Raw genomic sequence first — 13,680 nt, 5'->3', positions numbered from 1 at the left:
AGCCCAGGAAGGCATGTTTAAATGAAGCAACTGTAAATACCATTCATTAGTAACTTATTTTCCCTTGAGTCTTGTGAAGTGTGATTTTTAAAGACTGCTTTGTCTCCTGAATAGTATTAAGATTACAAGCACATTTTACATTCATGAGGCTGAAAGGCAAAAATGAAATGATCCTGCATTTCTTCACATTGTTAACTATGTGACTAATTTCAATTAATATGCTTATCATATGGAACTGTTCGTGTTTTATTTCTGAAACACGTGTCGTTGTCGTCATCTCCATCCATTCTTGTCTTTCTTGATAACCTCCAAACTGTTTCCATTCCCCACTTTTCCTGAGAGAGCCATGTCCTTGTGCCCCCCCATAGCTGAGCTGATGGAGAGAAGAGCCTGGGCCAGATTTGCTGCCACTGTCACCCCTCTAATAAATGGGGATGAATAATAACCATTTCACTGAGGCAGGTTTTTTTAGGGTGAAAATACACCAGCACGTTCCACATTTCTCCCCCTGCCATTGAATTTTGGAGGCAAAATCACAGTGGGTTCTGTGGGGCTGTAGAGAGTCTGGGCAATTAATGCAGGTGGCCGCTGCCTTACCTGCCAGGGCCCACATTCAGTCTAATTAATAATGGATGAGCAGTGTTCCCCCAGCTTTTGTGGGCTCTGGGAAGGGCTGCTCCTTGCACATCCCTGTGAGCACCATGGGATCTTCACAGTAGGCTGTGTGCTGCCAGCATGGCAGGCTGTGGTTTCTTTTCCTGTGGGGTGGCAGATCCTCCCCTCTCCTTCACCCAGACCCTGCTGACATCTCCTCTATCTGTTTTCCCTCGTGGCCAGGGAGAAGAAGCAGCTCTCTCCCCCCTCTGTCTGTGGAAGGTATGGGGACTCCAGCTCTCACCAGTTCTGTTTTTTGCCAGTGGGTCAACAGGGGCTCCCAAAACACCCCCTCCCCTATTACTGTCTTCCTAGCAGATACTCCTTGTGCCCCACCTCTCCCCCAGTGAATTGCTTTACTGCAATTACAAGTTATCACTGTGGGTGAAGAATTTGAGTCATTATTTTGCCAAGTGCAGGAAATGTGAACCATTCTTTGCATCCCCTAATCACAATGAGTTTGCCGGTTGTTGAATCAAGAAGATAAAAATAATCCTCCCCGTTAGAATAGCTTTTGTAATCACGTGTGACACATAGGGCTGCACATGGAGAGGTCAGCGTAGGGAAGAATAAAGGGGTCTGTGCTCCTGGAGATGCTGCAGTGAGGGCTGGTCCTGCCCTCCCTTCCCATCCCATCTCCCCTCACCCTTTCTCTGGCTCTGCTTGCCTGGGTCAAGCTGCCGGCTGGCAACAAACAAGGAGTTCTGTCCCACAAATTAGGAGCAGGCAAGAGCATTTGGTGAGGAGTGCATTTGCATGGATTCCCCTCCCACGGGCCAGGTTTGCATCATGCAGACCCAGCCTGATGGATTTTTTTTGCTTGGCCACTGCAGCCGGCTGACCTCTCCCCAGAGCAGGTCAAGTGCTGCCGAGCCAGCGTCTGTGGCTGCCCGGCACTGACACGGCTCCGGGAGCCACGGATGATGTCAGCCAGATCCAGCTGGGATGGATGAAATGGTTAAATGTCCTTCCAGTCCCTGGGCGCTACAGCCTTGGAAAGCTGTGCCTCCCATCCCTGTGCCTCCCTCCCATTCCAGTGCCCCCATCCCCAGCAAACACTGGGCTCCTCCGGGGCTCGGGGTTTCTGCGTTCCCACCGCTGCTGCGCCGGGCCGGGACTGTGCTGTCAACATGAGCTAATGCTGACACACAGTAAATATTAGCAGGCAGAACGGTGGGAATCAGAAGGAAAATATTTAACAGTTCATTCTCTTCCTACAAAGATTTCCATTTAGAAAGTTAACTCCAGTGTGCCGCTGCACGGTGTTTCCTTAGAACAAAGGGAAAAATCAAAATAAAACAGATCTGTAACAGCTAAGGGAAGAATTGAGTTGTTGAGGTTTAAAAAATTCCACATGGAGTGATTTGGCTCTCAGCTAGATTGGTGCAGCTCTGATCCAGTTAGCACTGATGGCAGCCTCACACGTCCCAAGGAAAACCAAACTCTGTGATGCTGCACTCCTGCTTGGTGCCCACTCACTCCAGTGGGAAGGAGTTATCAGCTGAGCCAGTTCCAATTTTTTCCCCCATTTCATTAGAAACAAAGCCCAAACCTAAGCCATAAAAAATACCCCAAAGCCCCAAACATAATTTCATGAAGCGAAAATAGGGAAAGTACATTTTCTTTTTTCCAGGGTGTGTAATTCCAAATAGGGAATGGAAGGCTTCATCCTCTTATAAGCCAATACAGCTATGAATGCTTAAACCCAGGTCTAAATGATGTTAAATTTCCCTTGATGGAACCAGGGTAATACCTATCAGAAAGTACAATATTTAAAAGAACCTGTAATTGCAAATAATGTAAATGTGGAGAATGTTTTGGAACGCGTGAGTGTGTTGTGCAGTGTATAAAAATGTTAGTCATGGCTCTTTGTGGATTTGTTTGTGTCCTTGGCAGGCTTCAATGGCTGAGAACAGTATACCTCTATACACTACTGCTTCCATGGGAAATCCCACTCTGGGCAATTTAGCCAGTGCGATGAGGGAAGAGCTCAATGGTGCAATGGAGCATACGAACAGTAACGGGAGTGACAGCAGTCCAGGACGTTCCCCTATGCAAGCGATGTAAGTACAGCAGAGGCTCTAGGTCTTGTCCTACCATCTGCTCAAGGGTGACTCTGGAGACTCCTGGCTCCTTCCTGAGCTTCATGGATGGAGCAGCAAGAGCAGACGTCTGCCTCCATCTGGGACATGCGTAGGGTGGTTTGAACATAAAAGAGTCATTTACCAGTTTCCGTATAAAACTGATCTGCTCAATCCAGTCCAAGAAGGACACAGGGCTTATAAAATTGTTCACTTGTTTGCAGTTCTCTTCTTTAAACCTTGCAAAACCTCACAGGCAGCTGTGCTTCTTGGAGAAAACCTGTGTTTCCCTCCCCTTTGGATGGCGTGATGAGCACGGCCCGTGGGGCAGAGCTGGGAAATGGGCTTGTTTGGCGAGTCAAAAAAAAAAAACAAAAACCCACTCAACACAAAACAGTCTTGCTAAGCATTAACATGAAGGTCTGTGTGATTTATAGATTGCTCTTAAAATATCAAAAGGAGAATTAATAGGGGCATTATAGCAACAGACGGCGGTGTAATGAGCGCGTCTATAACCGCATGAGGCGGCGGGGGCTCGCCTGCCCCGCTCAACGTGAGCGGCACCCGGGCAGCGGGCGGGCGCAGGAAAGGGTAAGGCAGGAAGGGTGTGATGCCCCGATGGGTGTGTGCGGTATTTATGGGGTGACGGAGTGAGTTTGCAAAGCTGTAAACTCCCCCCTCCCCTCACATCACACGCCGGGTAATTGGCGGCTGGTGAGGAAGCCGGAGTTTACAAGTCCTGTCGTTCCCGAAAGCTCAGCGGAGCAGTTGGGTACCTGTGAGTGACCGTGCTGCCCGTCTTCCCCCTGCTCCTTAAAACAGCCTGTAAAATTACTGGCTGGCTTGCCAGGGCTCACATTACACATTAAAAAGAGAACTAATTTGTAGTCTTCTACTTCAAAGTAATTTGAATAAGGGATTTACAAAAGTAAGTCTAAATCAAAAAGTAGAAAAAACATTAACCTAATACCACGGTAGTAATTAGTTGTGAAACTAATTAGCATTTAATGGCAAAAAAGTTTCCCACCTGCATAATGTGTTGTCAGAGGGGAGGGGGCACGAAGGAATCTGAGGCTCTGGATACTTTGATATTGCAGTGTTTTAAATCAGTGCACAAAGTGCTTTGAAAAAAAAATCTTTAAAGATGGCAACATTCATTTTTAATTAATAATTAATTTAAACATTGTCTTTTACCATTTACTTCAAAACATTCAAATAATGTGTTTAGCTTTCCCAGTGATTGTTTGTGCAGTATTAATTATCTCTCCCAAAGTAACGTTGCATGACACACTTTCCGTCTCTCACAGACGGATTCATCTCCAGGCAGTTTTAGTCACAATTTGTTATCCTCTGCCTGTGACCACGCAGGGCCGGCGTGAAGGAGGAGTGGAGGGACATGACTTTTCTCAAGAAACAAGACTTCTCCCAAGGGTTTCTCCTGGCCTAACAGACAAGGATGAACGTTTATGATGTTGTGTTAATCCGAGTAATTATTTTTTTGCAAGTTCAAGGCTAGTGCAGTTCATGCACTTCTCATTTCACCTAAGGTTTCCTTGTCTTTGAATAGACTGAGAGGAGGGAAAAATAACCGAGTTGAAACAGGCTAGGACATCTTCCAGAACTGTGCATAGCTGTGGCCTTTGTTGCACTTAATAATCATCTCTTAGCACATTGATACCAAGGTGAGGGGCACAGAACAAATAGTGGAGAGAGAGGAGGTCGGGGGGAGTGATGCCTCATTTTCATTATTCACCAGAAAATCCAATTTTCTGTTGTAATATGGAAATGATTGTTTCCTGAGTGTTTTCATTTTCTCAGAATTGATAATATATGTGTTCTCTGCTGAACATTTCTTTTTGCTTAAGTAAAATGTGGCCGGGTGATGTTCCAATACCAGCCTCGGAGCTTCCCCATTATAGTGGTGTTTCTAAGTAGTTTGAAGGGATCTAAAGCCAGAGCACCATTCACACGTCCTAGGGTTTACCCTGTTTACTAAATAAAAACATAAGTCAACAGCGACTTTACAGACGCTGTGAAACCTTTTTATTTTCCATGCTCCTGCTTTGTTAACAACATGTTCATTTTTTTTCTCAGAACAGATTTCCTTGTCATTATGCAAAATATTTTTTAAACAATTTCAGTGTATTGGAAGAAATCAAGTTTTAAACTTTATTGTAAGGTTTAAAGGACCTTGTTAACATGACAGCTAAGAAGTCTAACACTTTAGCTGAAGTCTTATTACCGCTCATTCGTTTCCTTTTTATGACACATTGAACCACAGCTAGGGTGGTTTTTTTTTCCCCTTCTCTCTCCCTCCTTTTGAAACACTAGAAAGTAGTCGCATAATTACAGCTTGGGGACATAACACTTTCATCCTGATATGCTCCAAAGGTAGCCACAAAGCAAACTACTCCATGCTGTGTGCACCACCAGAACTCAGTGGCTTTAAACAACAGTCAGCTTTATTAAAAACTCCTCTGTTCCCAGAGTGGACAAACAAAAGAATTACTCAGATGTGAAAAGAAGGGGAATCTCTGTTCAGCAAGGTTATTTATTGTTAACCCCTTCTGGAGTCCCAGGCATCTACTTAAAAGGAATGTGTTGAATTTCTGCTGCTGTGAAAACAGAAATGGGAAACCCTTTCTTTTCTTTGCCCTCTTTCCCCCTCGCCTTTCTTTTTCTTGTTGCTTAACCCAGCATTTACCTTTTCTGTAATTCAGCAGACTGAATTCTTCAGTCTCTAAAGGAAGTTTTCCTTCCCCATTTTGAGGATTTGGTGAGGTGGTAAATAGAAATTCAGACTTAACTTGAGAGGATATGAAAGTCTCCCTTTGCCTTCAAGATTATTTAAGCTTACTTATTTCAGTTGCTCAGAAATGCTTGAGAAAAATCACAGATTCAAGAAGGTTTCCTCCTCACATGCCATTTTGTGGTTACATCTGACAGAATACACAAGGAGTTGGAATTTTTTGGCATTGTTTTCCTTGCAGCTCCTCTCCCTGGGGGCTGTGTTACCCAGATAACCTCCTCATTTAGGGGATGGAGATTTTGCCAAGCTCACTGTCTGATGTTTGTGCAACACGTGAGGTGCTGGGGGAGGCTGGTGTGACTCTGCTCCCTGTGGCTTTGTGGCCCTCTCTGGCTTTGTCTCACCCAGGGTCATGCAGAGCTTTTCATAACTTCTGTTGCTTCTCACACCTCAAGTTTTGTTTTCTGACCTCTGGGAATCACACCAAACCTCAAAGAGAACCTCAGTTAAAACCACCTGGTTTCACCTGGTTTCATAACAAAACCAGAAGAGGGGCAGAGTTTTCTTTGGAAAGGTTTGGGGACCTTTGAATAGCTTTCACAGCACTTAGAGTGGTTTTGAGCACAGTGAGCACCTGTCCAACCTGCTGGCACCTGAGGTGGTGGGGATGCATTGGGACACTGGGCAGCCTTTGGAGAAACTCCACTCCATGCACCAAGGCCTCTCCACTGCACGTGACATGTGCTCTCCTCTCCCCTTTGAAAATCTCCCTTCTGTGTTTTCAAAAATAATACTTTAAAAAAAACCAAAAATAAGCCCAGCAGCGGCAGCATCAAAACCAGAAAGCAAAAAAGCAAGACTTTGACATGAAAACAGCAGTAAAAAAGATCACTGCCATAAAGGGCGAGTAGCACAGGCTTTATTGGGCTCTCAGTGCAGCTGCTCTATCCCCCTTTTACTTCTGTTTTTCATTTCATGTTTTCTCCCAAGTGAGGGGCCCCACAGCCTATTCATAATATTAAGTTTTTCTAGTTGCAGGTATTCACCATAGTTCAGTATTCACTGAGGCCATGAGCTGCTGGGACAGGTAGCACGTGCACACCTCCAACTTCCTATACATTTTTGCCAATTCTTAACCTCTGATCCTTGAATTGTCTCCTTCCAGTTTTTTCTTTACCCCTCCTTTTTCACTAGCTGGGTTAAAAACTGTATGAGCTGTGCTCTTGGTGTGTAATTTTTTCAAAAATTACGTGACATGCAGAGGAACCTCTTGGCTCCCAGAATGTGTTGATAGGATACATATTAGTGAATTTGAAGGGAAAAGGTGTGTGTACATAGATACTGCATCACTTCTCCCCGGCGTTCCTTTGGATGGGTTGGAAGGTGCAGTTAATACTTGAATATTGATCCAGCACTTTACAACTCAAAAAGTTGAAACAAGCAGGGACTTGAAAGGCATTTGCAGCTCACATTTGAATTGTCTGTAGTCAGCAAGTTGGATGCTTCCTAAACTTACCAGGCTCAAGCGTGAATAAAGAAATAAACAGGATAGAGGGGTAAAACTGGCTCACTTGAAGTAGGCAAGGCTAGGTTTGGTCTGTCTGTGGATGCTGAGTGCATTTTCCCTGCCCAGTGATTTATCCTTGCTGTTTCTCCGTGCACTGGAGTACAAACAGTGTTGTCATTGCTATCCACACAAAGCATAAAATACAATGCAGCTATTTTAAATCATTCATTTTAAAGCAAAGCTGTGCAAGCAGAGGAAAAGTTCTTACAGTGAAGGTGTGTGCTTCAGGTTGTGTGTTCGTGTTGCATATGTGAAAGGGTTAAATCAGCCTGCACAGAAGAAAAAACATGAGTCTTGGAGGTGGGTATCATCTCAGTGAGAGACAGAGTGGGACTTGAACTCATTAACACTTTATTTTAAGGGATTGCCTACAACATCAATTATTTAGGAAGCAAACAGGGTCTCCATCACTGTGTCGCATTATTAATACTTGGTAATGTCAATAAAATCCTACTTTCCTATAAAGTCCCACCAACAAGACACTATTGACTCACATGGCTACTTTACATTTCAAAAGCTTCTGAACAAAAAAAAAAAGAAAAAAGAGAGGTAAAAAAAGGTAATTTGTATTTGTATAGGATTTGTTGTAAATATGATTTACGAACAACATTTTTCAATTGTTATCATACCCGTTTTGAATGACCAAGCCCCATTCCCCTGCGGGTTATTCATGTGCTTTGCTGTAATGAGAAATTTGGCAGATCTCATCTTTTTAGTACATCCTTGTGCCCACCATGAGCTGGGGATCATGTTCTGCCTTGTTTACAGCTGACAGTGTTATTATTCTCGTTAGGACTGTGCTTTCTTATCATATTGTTGTGTTGAGCGAGCCTTTTCCTCTCTGTTTGTGTTTCCTGGCAGGGCTTTTCTTCCCTTATTGACAGTTTGTAAAAATATGCATTAATTTGGAGTTTAAAGCATGTATCATGGTGTCTCTTTGCTGTGTTTGCTTGAAGTTGATTAATGATAGAACCTCACTTGGGGTCGTCCTCTGGAGAGTTGTCTCACAGGTTCTGCATGTTAACGAGAGACGCTGCACACACAGCGAGGATGATTAGCCCGGCCTTGGCAGGCCGCTGCCTTCCCCTTCAGATGCATATCCCACTTATTTATCCAAAGATCATATTAACTTAATGTGTCAGCTGAGAGCGTTTTCTCTCCATCCCAAGACGGAAACCCTATCGAGGTGCTCCTCCCAGAGTGTTTTCCCAGGGAGGCTGAGTGCTGCCTGCCCGGCGCGGCCTTTGTGGAATCTTAGAATCATTAAGCTTGGAAAAGCCCTTTAGGATCGTTGAGTCCAGCCATTAACCCAGCACTGCCAAGCCCACCACTAAACCGTGTTTTAAGTGCCACGTCCACATGTTTTCTGAAGGCTTCTGGGTGCAGTGACTGCATCACTCCCCTGGGCAGCCTGTAAGAAATTTTTCCTAATATCCAGCCTAAACCTCTTGTGGGATAACTTGAGGCTGTTCACTCTTTTTCTCTTGATTGTTACCTGGGAGACAGTGCTTAGTTTGGCTTCTGTGGCCAGCACAGACATTGAGGGTCTTCTCCTTGGTGGCCTGGAGCTCTCAGACCTGGCCCTCCAGGTCTGAACTCCCCAAACCACCTTGCCTTTCTCCCCAAACCACCTGCGCTGTCAAAACAATTTTTTAATGAGCAGCTTGCTGATTGTCTGTTGTTTCGTTTTCCAGGCACCCTGTGCATGTCAAAGAAGAACCATTAGACCCAGATGAAAATGAAGGCCCACTATCCTTAGTGACAACAGCCAACCACAGTCCAGATTTTGATCACGACAGAGATTATGAAGATGAACCTGTAAATGAGGACATAGAATGAGTATGTCTGACATCGTTATCCTGAGAATGAAGATTGGAAGAACACGTCAAACTTAGCTGTGAAATCTCTCCATTATTGTACAGTCTGGAGGATTCTCAGTCCACTTTGACAACTATGAAATATGTTAACTCTTAGTGCCATCAAGTATCCCATTTGGGAGTATTTTTGATTTTTCTACTTTTTGTTGAAAAAAGGAATTTGTACTCTGTGCATTGGATGGACTTGTTTGGTACTTGGGATTTTCCTCTCTTACAGTCAACATCAGTGTTGTAAATTTGCTAAACTGATTCACTTGCATTTAGCAGCCAGCTGTGGACTGCAGGTCCTGCCAATTTTGGACACTTGAGGACATCAAACTGAGCATGTACACCTGAACTGCAGATCAAGTCTTTGCCCAGATTTTAAGGATTCCAATGGACAACATATTTGCACAGTACTGCATGTTGATTATCACTGCCTTTACTCCATTTTTTTTTTGTTTCGTTGGTTGGTTTCTTTTTTTTTTTTGGTTTTTTTTTTTGCTTCCATTTGGGATGGGGAAGGCCTGTGTGTGCACGTGTGTGGGTATGTGTGCGTGCGTGTGAGCGTGTATATTGGGGAGGGGTTCAAAGAAAAAATTATCCCAAACTTTTTAATGTATTGCTTTTCTTCCCCCGCCCCACTTCTCCTCTACCATTTTAAGTTCTGACCTCAGGCCTCATCTGGGCCCAGGGCCTCTCAGAGGCTTCAACGTTTTCTGTACTTTGTGATGAATGTTAATAGGTGTTTTTATTATACGAAGCTGAATGTCATTGAATTGTTTGTAGTTTTTTCTGTCATTCATTCCAATTTCCTTCAGATGCCACCATGTTTTCTTTAGCTATGGAAAACATTCCATTTCGGTGTCTCCTTTTTTGTTGTTGTTGTTTTTTGAAAAGGTCCCAAATGCTGCACGATACATGTGGAAGGGTTGTCCAACGGAGAGAGAGGAACGAAGTACTGCAAGAATGAGAATGAATGACAGATGAACATAGAAACACTGTAGGAAGCAACACAGATTCATTCCACAAAGCAGTATTTTTAATATATTCTTGTTTTGTTTAGGTTTTTTGATTTTTTTGATTTTTTTTTTTTTGGCAGCAACGGTGAATATTAGCAAATGCCACAAAATTGAACAGCACAAAGAAACATATGCAGCACCAACAGAGTTCACTTTTAGTAGAGAATGAATAATACAGTGGCAGGTTCTCGGTTGTTTAACACGAGTTCTAATGGGTCAACAAATCTTTCTGGAATATCTAAGATTACCGAGATGGGCACCTAAACATTTATTATTACAACTTTATTTTTTTTCTATTGTTTTTTCACATTTGCATTTGCAAATGGTGGTTGGAAAGATGACTTCATCAAATTGTTACTGTACATGGTGATGTTTCACGGTTAAACATCAGTTCAGGATTGCTCGGTGGCGTTAATCTGTTTGAATACAAATTAGATTTCAGATTGAACTTGTTACGGGAGTTAATAAGGACGGGGCCCCACTAATGCTAAAGTGTTAATTTTCAGCTGTGCAAATCCAGTACTGCAGTTAGGATTGTTATGCAATATTACACCAGCCAGTATGGAAACCTCGCCGGAGGAGTCGGGAGAGTTGGGAGAGAATTGGCGCCGGGGCTTGTTAGGCAAAACTGGCAAAGCTCTGCAAAGCAAACACGACATACAAAATCTGTTGCCATAGGTCAGTAAACCTCAGTCACCAAACACCTAAACATTTTCATTCTGCAACCACTTTTCCGTCACTCATTTATTTATGTAGGACTGTAGCTTTTTTTTATTATTTCGAAAAGCCTTTCAGAGCTTAATTTATATTCTTCTTTGTACCTTTTTTTTTCCTAAAATTACCAAAGATATTACACAAAGGTAAATTATGTTCTCTGTTATATGCTTTATCTTATGAAGCCAAATATCCTCTTATTGTTGATCAAAGGAGGTTGAAGAATTTAGAGGGAAATGAAAAGATGTGGGCTATTGCTAACCTGAGAGGGAAACTGCTCCTTTATTCTAGAAAATTTAGAAGGCCAAGTAGATGTCTGAACCAAAGTTGTTACTTTTTATTTGCAATTCTTTACAGTGACCAAAATGAAAGTCTGTAAAGAGGAATCGAGGAGAGCTTTTGAGGTTAAAACTAGGAATCAGTGTTACTGGGGGAGCTATGAGAAGGGAGCTGAAGAAAGCAAAGACACAATTATTTTGTGGAAAATTAGAGTATCACATAAAGGAGACAGTTTAATAACACACACAAGAGAACAGAAAAGCTCCCACAATTTAACTGGACGACATAATGGTATTTCTAGAATAAAAAGGAAAAAAAATTTTTTGGTCTTTGGTTCTACAGATTGTGTGCCACTTCTGTTCCGGGACTGTGCTGGGATGTCTGCTTTAATTTTGGTTGATCTTGGCACATTTACTCAGTTTTGTTTAGTTTTTTTGGTCATCATTTTTCATAAGGAAATAACACTCCTGTCCACTCATAAGCTTTGGTACAAGAAATTTTATTGGCAGTTACTTTTATAAAACTCAACTCTGCTTTCTGTTTCAAAAAGACAAGGAAAAAAAAAAAGAAAAAAAAAAGGGCAGTCTGTGGTCATTTGGAAACATTTTCTTTTTTTTTTCCTTCTTTTTTTTTTTTAGTTTTGGTTTAAATTATATCCAGGCAGCTTCGTGACGTGCCGGCGGTAGCCAGACAGGGATCATGAGAATTGAGCCCTGTGCTTCAAAACTGAGTGGTTTGCTGGTTAGTTCGGTATTCAGAAGGGGGATAAAAATCTGGTAGATTAGTTCATTCTCAGCATGTGTAGCTAGACATGAGTAAAGATAACAGCATGAGAAAACTGTTAGTACGCATACCTCAGTCCAAACTGTTAGGGAATGAGTAAATAAAAAATACATTTCACTCAGTTGCACTTAGTTGTATGTCTTGCATGCTTAGTCTAAAGACTGTAGCAAAAATAAAAAAAATTAAAAAAAGAGAAAAAGAAACAAAAAATTAGAGTTTAACATATCTGGCAGGTGTTGCAGCCTTGCAGAAGAACCAACTGAAAATCTCAGGCTTTACATCAAGCAAACTTCACTATGATTTTTACAATTCTGATTCTGTATCCCTTTGGATATACAGTTGCTTCTTTAGGGAGGGGTTTATTATGTTGTACATATATATCCCACTGTGTCTGTGTGAGCCTTTGTCTTTTGGGGGGAGGGTGGGGAGGGAGGAAAAGGTGGAAAGGTCCTTTTTTTAGATATCATTCCTCAAAAGGAATAAATGCAGACCTGTTTGTCAAAACACCTTTTGCTTTTTGTGCAACTGCTTTATATTAACTATACTAAAAAATAGCTTTGAAAAAAAAAACTACTGTATGTAATGGAATTGCAGAATACGCTGCACATGTATTTTATTTAGTTATCCTTGCTTTAAGAATATTGGATGACATTTGCTGACATGTGGGAGAAAATCCCTGACTTTTTTTTTTCAGCTTTTAAATTGTAACATAGTTGACAGATTTTTTTTTCTCCTGTTATCATTGATCGAAGCATTTTTGTACAGTTTTTGTGTTTAAGCTGGTTTTTTTGATACTTTCCCACCCCTTCTGTTATCTTACCACTGCCTTTTCTGGCTGTCTTAAACAAAGTTCATATATTTGAAAGGAAAAAAAAAATCGTTCAAAAAAAAATGTTTTTCTCCTGCTGCAGTAAATATTTTGCATGATGAATTCCAGGGTCACACTTTCAAAGTTTATCAGTGAAGTAGTGATTAATAATGGGGAGTGTCAAACTATTGAACTTTTTGTATAAAAAAACAAAAAAAAAACTTTACAAGGTGCCAAGATGTAAAGACAATTTGTTACATGTTTTTTTTCTCAAAGAAAAGCGTACATTATGAAAGTAGTACCATGTATCAGGTAAATCGCTGTCAGGAATGAGAGTCAAAGCCTTCCTTGTCCACAAAAAAAAAAAAAGTTTGTAAATGTAAAACCTGTTAGGTTTCTGCATTCAACTAGAAGTGAAATGAAAAAAACAAAAAAAAATACAAAAACTAAATCAAGGCTTATGTAGAACAAGTGACCACAAAAAAAAATGACCTTTTTTTGATTCTCACTCGCAAGAGTCCCATGGCAGGTCCTGCACCTCCCCTTTCCTGGAGCTCAGCTTCGGGGAGAGACCAGGGCAGGGATGCTGGTTCTACAAATATTGCAGATCATTAGATATTTTATATATATACATACATAAATATATATATATAAAGTTTTTTAAAATAATTTTGAACTATTGTAGTTTTCAGATCGCCAATAATCTCACGTTCATTATAGCATGGGAAAAAAAAACAACCAACCAAATGTGTTTAAACTCTTTTGAAATCCTTTGGTACCTTTGGTTAATGAACTCACAGTGATTTTTTAGATGTTTCAAAAGTCATTTAGTATTCTAGTCTTGCGAGGTGAATTTGCAGTTCAGGACTGCATTTTAATGGGCCCAGAACAGGTAACCAAGTATCTTCTACCCATAAGCCTTGATGAAAATGGTACAGTCCAGACTGTTAGCATGGTGCTTCGTGTGTATGTGCTGCCAGTAACAAGATTTTTTTTTTTTTTTTGATAAGGCATAAAAGAAACTCATTCCTTACATCAACTGTAATTCCATCATTCCATGTCTGTTGATACAGACAATAAAAAATGTTGTGTAGTCAGTACTAATTACTGACATTATAGCATTCTCAAATGCAATAAAAATGCTGGTTGTTCACACTGGTAATGCAA

The 13,680-nt window shown here is 41.5% G+C and overlaps 1 protein-coding gene across 26 annotated transcripts in view; it reads left to right on the top strand.

Annotated features, from left to right (window-relative positions):
• The window catches only part of FOXP1 (forkhead box P1), a 377,944-nt gene extending 364,264 nt beyond the window's left edge, over positions 1–13,680 (top strand). For 22 of the 26 annotated variants that reach the window (XM_064433035.1, XM_064433036.1, XM_064433037.1 and 19 more), the window contains 3 exons: positions 838–876; positions 2,551–2,717; positions 8,746–13,680. In XM_064433035.1, the coding sequence (XP_064289105.1) occupies positions 838–876; positions 2,551–2,717; positions 8,746–8,890 (351 nt within the window). In that variant the 3' untranslated portion in view covers positions 8,891–13,680. The remainder of the gene's footprint in view (positions 1–837; positions 877–2,550; positions 2,718–8,745) is intronic. The other 4 variants (XM_064433062.1, XM_064433051.1, XM_064433054.1 and 1 more) reach the window with 1 other exon arrangement.

The sequence above is a fragment of the Passer domesticus genome, chromosome 9 (assembly GCF_036417665.1).
Source record: "Passer domesticus isolate bPasDom1 chromosome 9, bPasDom1.hap1, whole genome shotgun sequence".
NCBI classification, from domain to species: Eukaryota; Metazoa; Chordata; class Aves; order Passeriformes; family Passeridae; genus Passer; species Passer domesticus.
The sequence above is the reverse complement of the archived record's forward strand: the minus strand, read 5'-3'. Positions and strand labels throughout refer to the sequence as shown.